The 17,630-nt window shown below is 45.4% G+C and overlaps 1 protein-coding gene across 2 annotated transcripts in view; it reads right to left on the bottom strand.

The window, feature by feature from the left end:
• Positions 1 to 16,659, bottom strand: part of DDX46 (DEAD-box helicase 46) — a 75,202-nt gene extending 58,543 nt beyond the window's left edge. The window contains exons 1-4 of one of the 2 annotated variants that reach the window (XM_032157941.2): positions 16,483 to 16,659; positions 11,642 to 11,830; positions 8,494 to 8,637; positions 2,754 to 2,850 (exon numbers count right to left, since the gene is read on the bottom strand). In XM_032157941.2, the coding sequence (XP_032013832.1) occupies positions 2,754 to 2,850; positions 8,494 to 8,637; positions 11,642 to 11,830; positions 16,483 to 16,499 (447 nt within the window). In that variant the 5' untranslated portion in view covers positions 16,500 to 16,659. The remainder of the gene's footprint in view (positions 1 to 2,753; positions 2,851 to 8,493; positions 8,638 to 11,641; positions 11,831 to 16,482) is intronic. The other variant, XM_032157940.2, reaches the window with a different exon arrangement.
• Between the last annotated feature and the right edge of the window lie 971 nt (positions 16,660 to 17,630).

Below are 17,630 nucleotides of genomic sequence, written 5' to 3'. Positions count from 1 at the left end.
GGCTGGTGGATCCCTTGAGGTCAGGAGTTGGAAACCACCCTGGCCAACATGGTGAAACCCTGTCTCTACTAAAAACACAAAAATTAGCTGGGCATGGTTCTCCATTCCTGTAGTTCCTCCTTCAGGAGGCTGAAGCAGGAAAATTGCTTCAACTCAGATGGCGGAGGTTGCAGGGAGCTGAGATCACACCATTGTACTCCAGCCTCGGCAACAAGAGCAGAACTCTGTCTCAAAAAAATGAATAGGCCAGGTACGGTGGCTCATGCTTGTAATTCCAGTGCTTTGGGAGGCAGAGGCGGGCGGATTGCCTGAGGTCAGGAGTTCGAGACCAGTCTGGCCAACAGGGGGAAACCCCATCTCTACAAAAAATACCAAAAAATTAGCTGGGCATGGTGGCATGCACCTGTAATCCCAGCTACTCAGGAGGCTGAGGCAGGGGAATTGCTTGAACTCCCAAATTCCTGGGATTACAGGCGTGAGCCACAGCACCTGGCCTCATGTCTAAATTCTTAAGTCTACATTTTTTTTTTTCAGACAGAGTCTCGCAGTCACCAGGTTGGAGTGCACTGGCGGGATCTCAGCTCATTGCAATCTCCAAGTCCGGGGTTCAAGCCATTCTCCTGCCTCAGCCTCCCGAGTAGCTGGGATTACAGGCACACACAACCATACCCAGCTAATTTTTGTATTTTTAGTAGAGACAGGGTTTCACCATGGTGGCCAAGATGGTCTCAATCTCTTGACCTCGTGATCTACCCACCTTGGCCTCCCAAAGTGCTGGGATTATAGGCATGAGCCACCATGCCTGGCCTTCACGTTTGAGACAGTTTCGCTCTTGTTGCCCAGGCTGGAGTGCAATGGTGTGATTTTGGCTCACTGCAACCTCTGCCTCCCAGGTTCAAGTGATTCTCCTGCCTCAGTCTCCCAAGTAGCTGGGATTACAGGCATGTGCCATCACGCCTGGCTAATTTTTGTATTTTTAGTAGTGACGGGGTTTTACCATGTTGGTCAGGCTGGTCTCGAACTCCTGGCCTCAGATGATCCACTTGCCTGGGCCTCCCAAAGTGGTGAGATTACAGGCATGATCCACTGTGCCCAGCCTTAAGTCTAAATTTATACAAATTTTTTGGAAGGCAATTGATAATGTTTATATGGTAAGACCGCACTTTGTATGTAAAAACAGATATTGTGTATAGATGTGCAACTTCTTTCAGAAAATTTTCCCACAGGGTAAGTATTATTTAATCTTCCTTTTTTATCTTTCACATCTGGTTATTTTAAAATAAAGCTTACAGCATTAAAAAGAAAAAAATGGCCGGGCGTGGTGGTTCACGCCTGTAATCCCAGCACTTTGGGAGGCCGAGGCAGGCGGATCACAAGGTCAGGAGATCGAGACCATCCTGGCTAACACGGTGAAATCCCGTCTCTACTAAAAATACAAAAAAATTAGCCAGGCATGGTGGCGGGCGCCTGTAGTCCCAGCTACTCGGGAGGCTGAGGCAGGAGAGTGGCATGAACCCGGGAGGTGGAGCTTACAGTGAGCCAAGATCGTGCCACTGCACTCCAGCCTGGGTGACAGAGCGAGACTCCATCACAAAAAAAAAAAAAAAAAAAAAAGAAAAAGAAAAAAATTTGTTGGCATAGAAACAAGTTTGTTTTGGTTTTTGAGACACAGTCTCGCTCTGTCACCCAGGCTGGAGTACAGTGGCCTGATCTTGGCTCACTGCAAGCTCCGCCTCCCGGGTTCACACCATTCTCCTGGCTTAGCCTCCCAAGTAGCTGGGACTACAGGTGCCCGCCACCACGCCCAGCTAATTTTTTTTTGTATTTTTAGTAGAGACAGGGTTTCACCACGTTAGCCAGGATAGCTTTGATCTACTGACCTCACGATCCACCCGCCTCGGACTCCCAAAGTGCTGGGATTACAGGCGTGAGCCACCACACCTGGCCCATAGAAACAAGTTTGATGGCCGGGAACGGTGGCTCACACCTGTAATCTCAGCACTTTGGGGGGCCGAGGCAGGTGGATCACAAGGTCAGGAGTTCAAGACCAACCTGGCCAAAACAGTGAAACCCCGTCTCTACTAAAAATACAAAAATTAGCTGGGCACGGTGGTGCATGCCTATAGTCCCAACTACTTGGGAGGCTGAGGCAGGAGAATCGCTTGAACTCAGGAGCCGAGAATGTGCCACTGCACTCCAGCCTGGGCAACAGAGTGAGACAGACAGAAAGAAAGAAAGACAGACAGACAGACAGAAAGAAAGAAAGAAAGAAAGACACACAGGAAAGAAAAAGAAAGAAAGAAAGAAGAAAAGCAAAGCAAAGCAAAGAAAAAAGAAAAGAAAAGAAAAGAAAAGGAAGAAAGGGAAGAAAGGAAAGAGGGAAGGAAGGAAGGAAGGAAAGAAAGAAAGAAAGAAGGCCGGGCGCGGTGGCTCACGCTTGTAATCCCAGCACTTTGGGAGGCCGAGGCGGGCGGATCACGAGGTCAGGAGATCGAGACCACGGTGAAACCCTGTCTCTACTAAAAATACAAAAAAATTAGCCGGGCGTGGTGGCGGGCGCCTGTAGTCCCAGCTACTCGGAGAGGCTGAGGCAGGAGAATGGCGTGAACCCGGGAGGCGGAGCTTGCAGTGAGCAGAGATTGCGCCACTGCACTCCAGCCTGGACGACACAGCGAGACTCCGTCTCAAAAAAAAAAAAAAGAAAGAAAGAAAGAAAGAAAGAGAAAAAATTATTTTTAAGTTAATAAACATACGCCAGCATCTTTTTCTTTTTCATCCTCCTTGTCATCTTTGTCTTTTTTCTTCTCTTTAGAACTTTCCCCACCATCAATTTTCTCTTTGGACCTAGATCTACCAAAAACATAAAAGAGACAAGAGAAATATCATTCATTTGTACTTAGAAACATTCATTTTTAAATACTTTTTTTTTTTTTTTTTTTTTTGAGACAGCGTCTCACTCTGTCGCCCAGACTGGAATGGAGTGCAATGGTGCGATCTCGGCTCTCTGCAACCTCCACCTCCCGGGTTCAAGCGATTCTCCTGTCACAGACTCCCGAATAGCTGAGATTACAGGTGCCAGCCACCACACTCATATAATTTTTGTATTTTTAGTAGAGACAGGTTTTCACCATGTTGGCCAGGCTGGTCCTGAACTTCTAACCTCAGGTGATCTGCCCACCTCAGCCTCTCAACGTGCTGGGATTATAGGCGTGAGCCACCTCGCCCGGCCTTAAAATACTTTTACAGGTGGGGTGAGGTGGCTCACACTTATATTCCCAGCGCTTTGGGAGGCCAAGGCAGGAGGATCAACTGAAAACAGGAGTTAAAGAGATCAGCCAGGGAAACATAACAAGATCCAATCTTTCCAAAATATACTAAGAATTAGCTGGGTATGGTGGTGTGCACCTGCAGTCCTACCTACTAACAAGGCAGAGACAAGACGATCACTTGAGCCCAGCAGTTCGAGGCTGCAGTCAGCTATGATCCCATCACTGCACTCGAGCTTGGGTGACAAAGTGAGACCCTGTCTCTTTTTAAAACAAAAACAAACAAAAAAAACACTTGGGTCAGGCATAGCGGCTCATGCCTGTAATCTCAGCATTTTGGGAGGCCAAGGCAGGAAGATCACTTGAGCCCAGGAGTTCGAGACCAGCCAGGATAATACAGTGAGACCTCGTCTCTATTAAATTAAAACAAAAAATACATAAGTACACTTATTAGACTTGAATTCCAATATTTAGGTAAGAAATAAACTTCTAAGAGTCAACTGTGTTTTCATATTCCATTAATAAACACCTGGAGGCTGGGCATGGTGGCTCACGCCTCTAATCTCAGCACTTTGAGAGGCCAAGGCAGGCAGATCACGAGGTCAGGAGATCGAGACCATCCTGGCCAACATGGTGAAACCCCATCTCGGCCTGGCGCGGTGGCTCACGCCTGTAATCCCAGTACTTTGGGAGGCCAAGGCAGGTGGATCATATGAGGTCAGGAGTTCTAGACCAGCCTGACCAACATGGTGAAACCCTGTCTCTACTAAAAGTACAAAAATTAGCCGGGCTTGGTGGCAGGCGCCTGTAATCCCAGCTACTCGGGGGTGGGAGGCCGAGGCAGGAGAATCGCTTGAACTCGGGAGGCGGAGGTTGCAGTGAGCCGAGATTGCACCACTGCACACCAGCCTGGGAGACAAGAGCGAGACTTCATCTCAAAGAAAAAAAAAAAAAACCCGTCCCTACTAAAAATACAAAAATCAGCTGGGTATGGTGGCACGTGCCTGCAATCCCAGCTACTCAGGAGGCTGAGGCAGAAGAATAGCTTGAACCAGGGAGTTAGAGGCTGCAGTGAGCTGATACTGCACAACTGCATTCCAGCCGGATGACAGAGGAAGATTCTGCCTCCAAAAAAAAAAAAAAAACCCTTGAAAATATAACGAAAAAAGTTAATCCCATGAAACTAATGGGAAGCATTACTAAATACCTGGAAATTCAACCCAAGAAAAACTGAACATACTACATACAAACAATATAGTTTGTTTACAGGTAGGATAGTTAAAATGTGATAAATGAAGAAATAGACCAATATCTTAATATTCTGCAAGATAATTTACATATGTAGTAACATTTAAAATCCCAAGGGACATGCATTTCAAATGTTCTAATGTTCTAATGATTTTTGGGGTTTTTTTTTGAGACAGAGTCTCTCTCTGTCGGCCAGGATGGAGTGCAGTGGCGCAATCTTGGCTCACTGCAACCTCCACCTCCCGGTTTCAAGTGATTCTCCTACCTCAGCCTCCTGAGTAGCTGGCATCACAGGTGTGTGCCACCACACCTGGCTAATTTTTTATTTTTAGTAAAGACGAGGTTTCACCATGTTGGTCAGACTGGTCTCAAACTCCTGACTTCGTGATCCATCCACCTCAGCCTCCCAAAGTGCTGGGATTACAGGCGTGAGCCACTTCACCCAGACTTCTAATGATTTTCTAATGTTAAAATAACCTGCCATTCTTGGAATAAACCCAACTTGTTTATGCACCCCCAACTTACGGCATCTCATAATGAATAAAATTTCTTAATTTTAATGTAATCAAATTAGTCAATCTTTTTTTCTCCTTTATAATTGGTGCTTTTTAAAGTAGTTTAGAAATCCCTCCAGATTTGATGTAAGATACCTAGAGGTGAAGAAGATACTCTCTAGTACAAACTTCTAAAAGGTTTAGAATTTTGTCATCTAATTTGGTCTTTGGAATTGCTTTTTGTACACAGAATAAGGTAGGCAGTCTTATTTCATAAAAGGATACTAGACATCCCTAGAGCAATTTAAAAAATTTTCTGGCTGGGCACGGTGGCTCATGCCTTTAATCCCAGCACTTTGGGAGGCCGAGGCGGGTGGATCACAAGATCAGGAGATCGAGACCATTCTGGCTAACGCGGTGAAACCCCATCTCTACTAAAAAATACAAAAATTTAGCTGGGCATGTTGGGACACGCCTGCAGTCCCAGCTACTCGGGAGGCTGAGGCAGAATTACTTGAACCTGGGAGGCGAAGGTTGCATGCAGTGAGCCGAGATTGCGCCACTGCATTCTAGCCTGGGCGACAGAACGAGACTTAGGCTGTAAAAAAAAAAAAAAAAAAAAATTCTCCACTTATTACATCATCACCTCTGTCATCTATCAAATTACCATGTGTATGGATGCCTTTCTGGGCTCTTTACACGGTTCACTAATCTGTTTGTCCACTGCTAAACAAATTGCACATTGTCTTAATTCCTGTAACTTTTTTTTTTTTTTTTGAGAAGGAGTTTCACTCTTGTTGCCCAGGCTGGAGTGCAACAGTGTGATCTCGCCTCACTGCAACCTCCGCTTCCTGGGTTCAAGCGATTCTCCTGCCTCAGCCTCCCGAGTAGCTGGGATTACAGGCATACGCCACCACGCCCAGCTAATTTTGTATTTTTAGTAGAGACGGGGTTTATCCACAATAGTCAGACTGGTCGCAAACTCCCAACCTCAGGTGATCCGCTCACCTCGGCCTCCCAAAGTGCTGGGATTACAGGTGTGAGCCACCGCGCCCGGCCTAATTTCTGTAACTTTTAAGACAACTCTTGGCTGGGCGCGGTGGCTCACACCTGTAATCCCAGCACTTTGGGAAGCCTAGGCGGGCAGATCACTTGAGGTCAGGAGTTCGACACCAGCCTGGCAAACATGCCAAAACCCCATCTCCACTAAAAACATAAAAATTAGCTGGGCATGATAGCGGGAACCTGTAATCCCAGCTACTTGGGAGGCTGAGGCAGGAAAATTGCTTGAACCCCAGAGGCAGAGCTTGCAGTGAACTGAGATTGTGCCACTGCACTACAGCCTAGGCAACAGAGACTCTGTCTCAAAAAAAAAAAAAGTATTCAACTCCAACTTCATTATTAATCAGAGAAATGCAAATTGAAACAATAACAATATTGTTATTACACATCTATCCAGTTGGTAAAAATTTAAAGGACTGACAATTCCAAATACTGAAAAGGGTATGGAGTAACAGCATTCTCATCCACTGGTAGTAGAAGTATCATTAGTACAAACTCTTTGAAAAGCAATTTGAGATTAACTACTAAAAATAAAGCTATGTTTATTCTACAACCAAGCACTTTCACTCCTAGAAATGCACACTAGGAAAAAGTTATGCGTATATATACCAGGTGATACATACACAAAAGCTAACAGCCCCAAAATTAAAACAAACATCCATCTTCAGCAGAATGGATAAGTTATAGGATATTTGCTGACTCTCTTTTTGGACTCAGCCCGCCTGCACCCAGGTGAAATAAACAGCCTTGTTGCTCACACAAAGCCTGTTTGGTGGTCTCTTCACACGGACGTGCGTGAAATTTGGTGCCGTGACTCGGATCGGGGGGCCTCCCTTGGGAGATCAATCCCCTGTCCTCCTGCTCTTTGCTCCGTGAGAAAGATCCACCTACGACCTCGGGTCCTCAGACCGACCAGCCCAAGGAACATCTCACCAATTCATAAAATGGGCAAACGGTCTGAGGTGCCTGACATCCAGACATTCTTTTACACATCGGTCCCTCCCTAGTCTCTGTTCCCATGCAACTCGTCCCAAATCTTCCTTCTTTCCCTCCCACTTGTCCCCTCAGTCCCAACGCCAAGCGTCGCTGAGTCTTTCCTCTTTCTAATCTTCCTTTTCTATAAAATGGCCCCACCCCAACCTCCCTTCGCTGACTCTCTTTTCAGACTCAGCCCGCCTGCACCCAGATGAAATAAACAGCCTTGTTGCTCACACACACACACACACACACACACACACACACACACAATTATGGGATATTTATACCACAGAATACTACTCAGCAACGAAAACGAACTACTGCTATAAGTAACATGTGAATCTCAAACAATGTTGAGCAAAGACACAAAAGAACACATGACTCCATTCATGTAAAGATAAAAAGAAAACATAAATCTAAATTATTTTTTTCCAGATGCAAATGCAGGTGTAAACTATAAGGAAATGAAAAAAATTACTAGCACAAAAGTCAACAGTGATTTCACCTACGAGGTAGAGACTTAGGTTAGAGAAGATAAATGGAGGACTTATGCAATACTGACAATGTTTTATTTCTTGACTTTGATGGTGGGCATATGATGTTTGTTTTATAATTACTTAATAAACTACATGTTTTTTTGTTTGTTTTTTTCTGAAACAGAGTCTTGCTCTGTTGCCCAGAGCTGGAGTGCAATGGTGCGATCTCAGCTCATGGCAACCTCCACCTCTGGTTCAAGCATTTCTCCCACCTCGGCCTCCCAAGTAGCTGGGATTACAGGCATGTGCCACCACGCCCAGCTGATTTTTGTATTTTTAGTAGAGACGGGGTTTCACCATGTTGGCCAGGCTGGTCTTGAACTCCTGACCTCGTGATCCGCCTGCCTCGGCCTCCCCAAGTGCTGGGATTACAGGCGAGAGCCACCGCGCCCAACCTTAATAAACTATATGTTTATATTTTGCTCACTTTTTCTGAATTTATATTTCGTTTTTAATTGAAATAGAACTTCCAGAATGGGCAGAGTGGCTCACACCTATAATCCCAGGACTTTTGGAGGCCTAGGTGAGAGGACTGCTTGAGTCTACAAGTTTAAGGTTAGTGAGCTATGTTCCTGCCACTTCACTCCAGCCTGGACAACAGAGTGAGACCCTATCTGAAAAGAAAATGACAGAGTTTCTACAAAGATGTCTATAAAATACATTTCTGATCAATAGTATGTATTAAGTAAGAATACAATGTATTGAATGTTAAAACTGACAGAATCTATTACTTTCCAGTTGAATTATAAACATTATAACCAATTAAAATAAAACACTGCCAACAGTTCATGGTAGGAGCAAATGCAGTTAATTCTCTATAAATATAAACTTAAAGGAAAAAAAGAAAGGCGCAGAGAAGGGAAGCAGTCCCCAGTCTGCACTATAGATGCAGCCCAATGATAACATTACCTATTCTCAGTTTTCTTGCTTTTATTTCCAGGACTGGAGGATCGGGATCGCCGGCCCCGGCTTCTACTCCTTGAGCGTCTCCTGTCTCTACTTCGAGATCTTCTTCGCTCTCGGCTTCTGTCTCTCTCTCTACTTCTGGAACGTCTGAAAGGGGGACACTTTTCATTTATTCTATGACCAAATGGAGCTACTATTTCAGATCAGGATTCTGTCCCACATTGAAAGAATCTTAATCACTACCATTATTAAAGGCGGAGGTCTCAATGAAGTAAAGCCAAGTCTTATAAGTGTTCAATGAAAAAAATGAGAATACTCATTTATTTATTTCTTTTTTTTAAAGACAAAGTCTCACACCTGTCACCCAGGCTGGAGTGCAGTGGCACAACTGCAGCTCACTGCAACCTCCGCCTTCTGGGTTCAAGTGATTCTCCTGCCTCAGCCTCCCCAGCAGCTGGGATTACAGATGTGCACCACCATGCCCAGCCAATTTTTTTTTGTTTGTTTGGAGACAGAGTTTTGCTCTTGTTGCCCGGGCTGGAGTGCAATGGCACGACCTCAGCTCACCACAATCTCCATCTCCTGGGTTAAAGCGATTCTCCTGCCTCAGCCTCCCGAGTAGCTGTGATTACAGGCATGTGCCACCATGCCCAGCCAATTTTGTATTTTTAGAAATGGGGTCTCTCCATGCTGGTCAGGCTGGTCTCGAACTCCCAACCTCAGGTGATCTGCCTGCCTCAGCCTCCCAAAGTGCTGGGATTACAGGCGTGAGCCACCATGCCGGGCCAGAGAATACTGATTTCATAAAGATGTTTGTGAAAAAAAACATAATAAATCTGTAATTAACATCGGCTGAAAATCGATGGTCTAAGATAGAATATCTAGTTTCAGATAGCCTAAACCTAAGTATAAGGATGGGCATAATGGGTCTACTAAAAGATCACTGATCTGAAGATGAAGAGGCAAGAATTTCTATCCTGCTACTCCTGGTAACTAATGACATGATACAGGTCAGATCTCCAACTTTCTGGGTCTCAGTTTCATCATCTATAAAATATGGAGACTTCACTAGACATCTTTCAAATCCTTCTTGCTCTAAAATTTTGTGATTCTACTTTCACACCCAGAAGTCAAAGAACAAATGTTAAATAACCATTTTCACTTAAGTACTTGAATTAATTGTGTGAAATTGTTCCTAGGGCCACGAAATGTGAAAATGAATTAGTTAGCACTACCCACATTGTCACGGATGAATATTTTCCCTGAATCCTATGTAACACCAATGTACTCCAATGTCTGAAAAGGATAAAGTTAAATTCTTTCTGTGATCCACTCACAACACAACCTTGTCTTCCTTTCCTATTTTAATGAGAAACTGGGCAAGGTATGGTATCTCATACCTGTAGTCCCAACCCTTTGGGAGGCCACTAGCAACACAGTTAAGACCCCCATCTCTATGAAAAGCTTTTTTTAATTGGCTGGGTGTGGTGTGCACAGATTATTTTCTTTTTTTCTGTTTTGAGATGGAGTCCCGATCTGTCACCCAGGCTGGAGTACAGTGGCACCATCTCGGCTCACTACAACCTCCACCTCCTGGGTTCAAGCAAGTCTCCTGCCTCAGCTTCCCGAGCGGCTGGGAATACAGGCATGCACCAACATGCTGGCTAATTTTTTTTTTTTTTGAGACAGAATTTTGCTCCTTGCCCAGGCTACAGTGCAATGGCATGATCTCTGCTCACCACAACCTCTGCCCCCTGGGTTCAAGCGATTCTCCTGCCTCAGCCTCCCAGGTAAGATGGGATTACAGGCATGCACCACCACACCTCGCCAATTTTTTTTTTTTTTTTTTTTAGTAGAGACGGGGTGTCACCATGTTGGCCAGGCTGGTCTCAAACTGCTGACCTCGTGATTCACCCACCTTGGCCTCCCAAAGTACTGGGATTACAGGTGTGAGCCACCATGCCTGGCCAACTTTGTCACTATTAAAAATACAAAAATTATCCAGGCGTTGTGGAGCACGCCTATAATCCCAGCTACTCAAGAGGCTGAGGCATGAGAATCACTTGAACCCGGGAAGCGGAGGTTGCAGTGAGCCGAGATCGTGCCACTGCACTCCAGCCTGGGTGAAGAGTGAGACTCTGTCTCAAAAAAAAAAATAAATTAATAAAAAAAAAAAAAGATTAAGGCGCTCTTTAGTTTAAATCTATGACAGCTCATTAAAATAGTTTAAGAGGCTTGGAGAGGGTCTGCTTTGTTTCCTTTTTCTGTCTGCTTTAGAGGCTGCTCTAAACACACTGTTTAGCAAAATGAAGAAAGAAACAGAGAGAGAGAGAGAAAGAGTGAGGGAGGAAGGGAGAGAGAGTGGAAGGGAAGGAGATAGGGAGGGAGGAAGAGAGAGATGGAGGAAGGAAGGGAGGGAAGTAGGGAGAGAGGAAGGAAATTTTACAAATTTCAACAAGGGTGGCAAAAAAAAAAAAAAAAAAGAAGGAAAATTAACACCTTGGTCAGCTCTCCTGCAGCAGAATTGGAATAGAACCCTCTTGAATATAACTTATTGCTTTACTTTTTACTTCATTTTCTATGTCCCTCAGAGGGCTTCAAGGGATATCTTTGGGTTACAGGAAATACAGCCTAAAGTTTCCAAACTAAAAACACTGTTTAACGGCCGGACACGGTGGCTCACACATGTAATCCCAGCACTTTGGGAGGCCAAGGTGGGAGGACCACATGAGGCCAGGAGATCGAGAGCAGCCTGGCCAACATGGCAAAACACCATCTCTTCTAAAAACATAAAAATTAGCCAGGTGTGGTGGTGCACATCTGTAATCCCAGCTACTTGGCAGGCTTAGGCACGAGAATCACTTGAACCCAGGAGGTGGAGGTTGCAGTGAGCTGAGATCATACCACTGCACTCCAGTCTGGGCAACAGAGTGAGGGTCTGTCTTAAAAAAGACATTAAAAAAAAAAAAACTGTTTGATAGAGTCTTTGTAGGCACATCCTTCTGGGTCTAATCAAACAAGTTGGGGATAAAGAAAAGGGCCTGCAATTGGGCCACCGAACTCCAGTTGAAAACATACTTTTCAAGAAGCCTGCTATAGCTGAGAAGGCACAATTTATCACTGGTCCTTTGGAAATTAATTAATCTCTTACCTCAGACGCTTCCTGTCCCGTGACCGAGATCTTCTTTTATCCCTGCTACGAGACCTCTCTCTCCTCCTATCTCTATCTCTACTTCTAGACCGTCTGTCATCTCCACGTTTACTTCTTTTGTCTGAGGGTGAGCGACTTCTAGACCGACTTCCAGAGCGACCCCGGGATGCCGATCGTTTTCGATAGTGGCTAGAACAATAATAAGTCAAAGATTAAGTTCAGCAAACACCATTAGCTTCTATTATATTTTATTAATTTTTCCTAAAAATAATTTCAGCAGACAAATTTAACACTCAAAGAACTTTTTATGAATTTTTCTAAAATTAGGAGGGAAAAAATGAACCCTTCTGCTTCAGCACAGACACATGTAGAGGTGGAAAATCTGTCTTGAAAGAGAAGCAAGGACAGTGAACAAAACAGACCAAGCTCCTGCCTTTGAGCTCCAGGCAGCTTACATTCTGGTAAAGGAAAAGACGGCAGACAAGTGAAGAAACAAACACTGTATATAATATGTTTATATACAATATAAATATGACATTTGTTACAGTGGCTTGGAGGAAATAAAGGAGCCATGCAGATATACAGGGAATTTTCCACGCAAAAGGCACAAATGCAAAGTCCCTAAAGAGGAAGCTTGACTGGTGCGTTCAAGGAACGGCAAGGATGCCAGTTGTGCCTAGTGTTGAAAGAGTGACACCGTGTGCCATAAGACAAGGTCAGAAAAACAGCAGGGAAGCCAAACCTGGAAGGCCTTACTGGCCATTATATAAGGACTCTGTCTTTTATACGAAGATGAAAATCTACTGGAAGACTTTAAGCAGAGGAGTGACACAACCTTGTTAATGTTTTTATTTTTATTTTTAGAAACAGGCCTCACTCTATTATCCAGGATGGAGTGCAGTGGTGTGATCACAGTTCACTGCAACTTCAACTCTCCGGGGCTCAAGCAATCCTCCCACTTCAGCCTCCCAAGAAGCTGGAACTACAGGCATGCGTCACCACACTCAGCTAATTATTATTATTATTATTATTATTATTATTTTTGAGACGGAGTCTCGCTCTGTTGCCCAGGCTGGAGTGCAGTGGTGCAATCTCGGCTCACTGCAAGCTCCGCCTCCTGGGTTCAAACCATTCTCCTGCCTCAGCCTCCCAAGTACCTAGGACTATAGGCGTCCGCCACTATGCCAGGCTAATTTTTTTTTGTATTTTTAGTAGAGACGGGGTTTCACCGTGTTAGCCAGGATGGTCTCGATCTCCTGACCTCGTGATCCACCCTCCTCAGCCTCCCAAAGTGCTGGCATTACAGGCGTGAGCCACTGCGCCTGGCCACTCAGCTAATTATTTTTATTTTATTTTATTTATTTATTTTTGAGACAGAGTCGCACTCTGTTGCCCAGGCTGGAATGCAATAGCACCATCTCAGCTCACTGCAACCTCTGCCTCCCAGGTTCAAGAGATCCTCCTGCCTCAACCTCCCAAGCAGCTGGGATTACAGGCCTATACCACCACGCCCAGCCAATTTTGTATCTTTAGTAGAGGAGGCAGTTTCACCATGTTGGTCAGGCTGGTCTGGAACTCCTGACTTCAGGTGATCCACCTGCCTCAGCCTCCCAAAGTGCTGGGATTACAGGCATGAGCCACCGCATGCAGCCTTTTTATTATTTTTTTTTATTTCTTTTTTGAGACAAGGTCTCACTCTGTTGCCCAGGCTGGAATGCAGCAGCTCGATTGCCACTCACTGTAACCTCGACCTACTGGGCCCCAGCAATCCTTCCACCTCAACCTCCAGAGTAGCTGAGACCAAAGGCGCACACCACCACACCCACTAATTTTTTTTTTTTGGGTAGAGATGGTGTCTCACTATGTTGCTCAGGATTGTCTTAACCTCCTGGCCTCAAGCATCCTCCCACCTCAGTCTCCCAAGTAGCTGGGACCAAAAGCATAAAAGCGTGTGCCACTATGCCCACCTATTTATTTATTTTTATTTTTATTTTTGTAGAGATGGAGTCTTGCTATGTTGCTCAGGATGGTCTCGAACTCCTGGGCTCAAGCAATTCTCCCACTTAATGTAAACCCAAAATGCTGGGATTACAGGTGTGAGCCACTGCACCTGGCCTAATGTTTTTAAAGTATTATTCTGGCTGCTGAGAGAAGAACAAACCAAACAAAGGGAGGCAAGGACAAAAGGAGAAAGAACAGGCAGGATTAGCAAAGACCAGCACTATAGCAATCATCCAGGCATGAGATAGTGGTGGCATAGATCAAAATGGAAGGTGGAAAGATTTTGAGAAATATCAAAATCTGGATATCTTGAAGCTAGCACTGATGGGATTTAATGATTAACTGTCAAGTGTGACAGCAAGAGAGAAATCACTCAGTTGCCATTTACTAAGATGGAAAGGCTGAGGGAGGAATAGATCTAGGGAGAAGGTGGATCAGATTAGGTATCCAAGTGGAGATATATAGTATGTAGTTGAAATATTAGCCTGGAGTTCAAGGAAGAGGTTTCTCTAGAAATATAAACTGGACAGCCATTAGTGTATAAAGGCTATTTAAAGCTATAAATCTAAATAAGATCACTAGGAGATGAATGCATCTGATTATCTCTCAAGTACCTCAAGTTCAACCTGTAGAAACCCAAACTTGTTACCCTTCTCTCCCCAAACCATTAATCATACCAACTTCCAGTCACTAGGCTCAAAACATTAGTTATCATCAATATTTTTCTCTTGCTCTCATTCGATACAATAAGTAAAACACCAATGGGCTGGGCACAGCGGCTCATGCCTGTAATCCCAGCATTTTGGGAGGCCAAGGTGGGCAGAGAGCTTAAGCTCAGGAGTTGAGACCAGCCTGGGCAACATGGTGAAACCCTGTCTCTACAAAAAATACAAAAATTAGCAGAGCGTGGTGGCACACGCTTGTAGTCCCAGCTACTCGGGAGGCTGAGGTGGGAGGATCTCTTGAACGTGGGAAGCATAGGTTGCAGTGAGCCAAGATTGTTTCAATGCACTCCAGCCTGGGCGACAGAGCAAGTCCCTGTCTTAAAAACAAAAAAACAACCAAGTAATACCAATTTCACCTCTGTAATTCCTTTCACATTATATCACCTCCACAGAGTTTCAACTGTCACTATTCTATATCAGACACATCTACCTAGGAGATTCTCAAAGACTGTGGTCTTCCCGTTTCTATTACTTTTCCATTAAGTCTTACTCATTGCTGTAAGGAGAATTCTGATTCTATTACACACTGTTTACTCAAAATCTTCAAAGGTTCACAAACAAATTCTGATCTTCAAAATCTACAATCCACCCACTTTCTGGGCCCAAGTCCTATTCAGGACCTACCTCCTACTACTTCTCAAAAAAGATAAAAACCCTTCATGAAATCTACACATGCAGAAAAATTGGACTTTTTAGCTATTTCTCTAACACGTTGCGCCTTCCCACCTCTGAGCCTTTCCTGCTTCCCTGAACAAACCTAGAGCACAGGCCATGCACAGCAGAGAGGTAAAGGAGAAGGCTGACGGGCTAGAATGGACCTTCTTGTGAAGGGCCTTGAAGGCTGTCATAGAGTTTAAATTTCATCTTGGAAGCAGTAGGAACCAATGGAGACTAAGTCAGGGGCATGACATGATCTTATCTCTACTTCAGAAGTGTCACTCTGGCCGTAGTGTGAGGGATCTAACAATTAGGAGAGCAGCAGAGGAAGACAATCAATTCAGAGAATAATCAATTTAAAACAGGTGTAGTAGTCTGGACAATAAATAATTAGGGCCTCAATTAAGTCAGGGACAACCAGAATGGGGAAAGGATGTAGAATCTAACAGGCTGTGGGCAGTGAGAGAGAAGAATGAGTCAAATAAATATCACTTCCAGATTTCTGGTCTGGACAGCCTTCAGGAGATTTAAAACACCATCACAGGAATTTTCTGTAGTTAAAGAAATATTTTTTATCTTCATCCAGGTGACGATTACACGGTTTATATATTTGCTAAATTTCATCAAGCTTTACCCTTACGTTTTGTCCATTTCCCTGATTGTTAATTGTACCTCAACAAAGAACTGTTGGCACTAAAAACAAAAGCCTTCATTGTTCCTAGACATAAAATATCTTTCAGTCATTGCTAAATACATAGCAAATAGTCATTTTTAACATAAAAATCTCAAGGTTCCTAACAATCTATCAACAATCTAAAGTTGTGATGAGATCTAATGAGATCTAATAAGAGCTCACAGTCCACAACTTCAAAAGGACAGAAAAGCAGGTAACAAAGCAGGTAACAAAGTTACCTGCTTAAATACGAAATCTATTTGCGAAGTAAATGCCCACGCAACAAGTATTTATCGTAGCCCAGTAAAAGCCTAGTCGTGTACAGTGCTGTCGATGCGGTAAAAATGTCTGCCCACACGCTCCTTTCAAGTAACTTGGGAAAAGATCATACGCGCACAAAGAACTAAAATACAGAATGACAGGAGTCGAGGAAATGTTGGAAACGCGAAGCAATAAGCAATCCAACTGGAATCACTTCTGACTGAAGTAATCCGGGCAGGCTCCCTTGAAGTGGCGGGATGTGGTGCCCAATCACTAACGTCCTGGAGGGTTGTTCCCGCTCCAGGGGCTCGAACCCTCCGATGGTAGTGCAGGGGAAGCCGTTCCTGGCCCAAGCACAACTATTCCCTCAGCCGAGGTCCCCCAGCCCTTCCAATGCCCGCGGGGCAGCGCTGGCTGCACGTGGGGCCGCGCCAGGCCTGGCCCGGCGGCTACCTCAACTCCCGCCTCTTTTCCCGACTCCGAGAAGCCGCTCGCCCGCTAGCCCGCTCGGCGCTCTGCCTCACCGTGACTCCCGACCCATGCTGCCGACCGCGGGAATGCTGGTGCCCTTCAGTACCACGCACAGGCGAACCGTACAAACAAGGAGACTGCGCTGCCCTCAGCGCCGGGCAAAGACCAGCGCTAAGCACTAGCAGCAGCTACAGCTGCGGCGGCCATCCCAGCGCGGCCAACGAAAACAGGACGTGCGGGCGCCGGCAGCCGAAGGAAGAGAAAAGCCGACCGGAAGCTGCCGCTCTTCCACAGCGCCCCACCTCGACTGGAGGGCGCATAGCGCCGGCCGCATCGAAAGGTGATGCCTTCGCCCCGCCCAGTCTTCCCGGACTCCGCACCACGCCCCGCTGATTAGTGAGATGGAGCGTAGCGCCTCAGCCTCGCCGGCCCGAGAGGGTGCTTCGCGCCAGAGCCAAAGAGGCATCCTGGACAGGCTGATGTTTGCCTTAATTTGCGCCAAATAATGCGGCAACTTTCGCCATACACGCTCTTTATTTATTTTTTTTTTTTTGAGACAGAGTTTCGCTCTGTCGCCCAGGCTGGAGTGCAGTGGCGCAATCTCGGCTCACTGCAAGCTCCACCTCCTGGGTTCACGCCATTCTCCTGCCTCAGCCTCTCCGAGTAGCTGGGACTACAGGCGCCCGCCACTACGCCCGGCTAATTTTTTTTGTATTTTTAGTAGAGACGGGGTTTCACCGTGGTCTCGATCTCCTGACCTCGTGATCCGCCCGCCTCGGCCTCCCAAAGTGCTGGGATTACAAGCGTGAGCCACCGCGCCCGGCCACACGCTCTTTATTAACGTATACATCCACTCATTTATTTATGTGTTGTCGTATGCCAGGCTTGCTCTAGATCCTGCGGAGCTCACAGTCTAGCCCGGGAAACAGAGATGACTAAAGACAGCACAGTGGCTCATGCCTGAAATCCCAGCACTTTGGGAGGCTGAGGCGGGAGGATCGCTTGAGCCCAGGAATTCAAGACCTGGGCAACGTAGCCCTCGTCTCTGCAAAGAAAATAATAATAATAATAGACTTGACTAAAAACACAAGTAGGTATAATACAGCAAGGAGAGTCCACCTTTGGAGAGGGATTCAGAAAAAACGTTTCCTGAGGAAGTGAACTCTGAGGTGAGATTTGAAGACCCAGTAGGTTTTAACCT

The sequence above is a fragment of the Hylobates moloch genome, unplaced genomic scaffold, assembly GCF_009828535.3.
Source record: "Hylobates moloch isolate HMO894 unplaced genomic scaffold, HMol_V3 SCAFFOLD_6, whole genome shotgun sequence".
Classification (NCBI taxonomy): Eukaryota; Metazoa; Chordata; class Mammalia; order Primates; family Hylobatidae; genus Hylobates; species Hylobates moloch.
The sequence above is the reverse complement of the archived record's forward strand: the minus strand, read 5'-3'. Positions and strand labels throughout refer to the sequence as shown.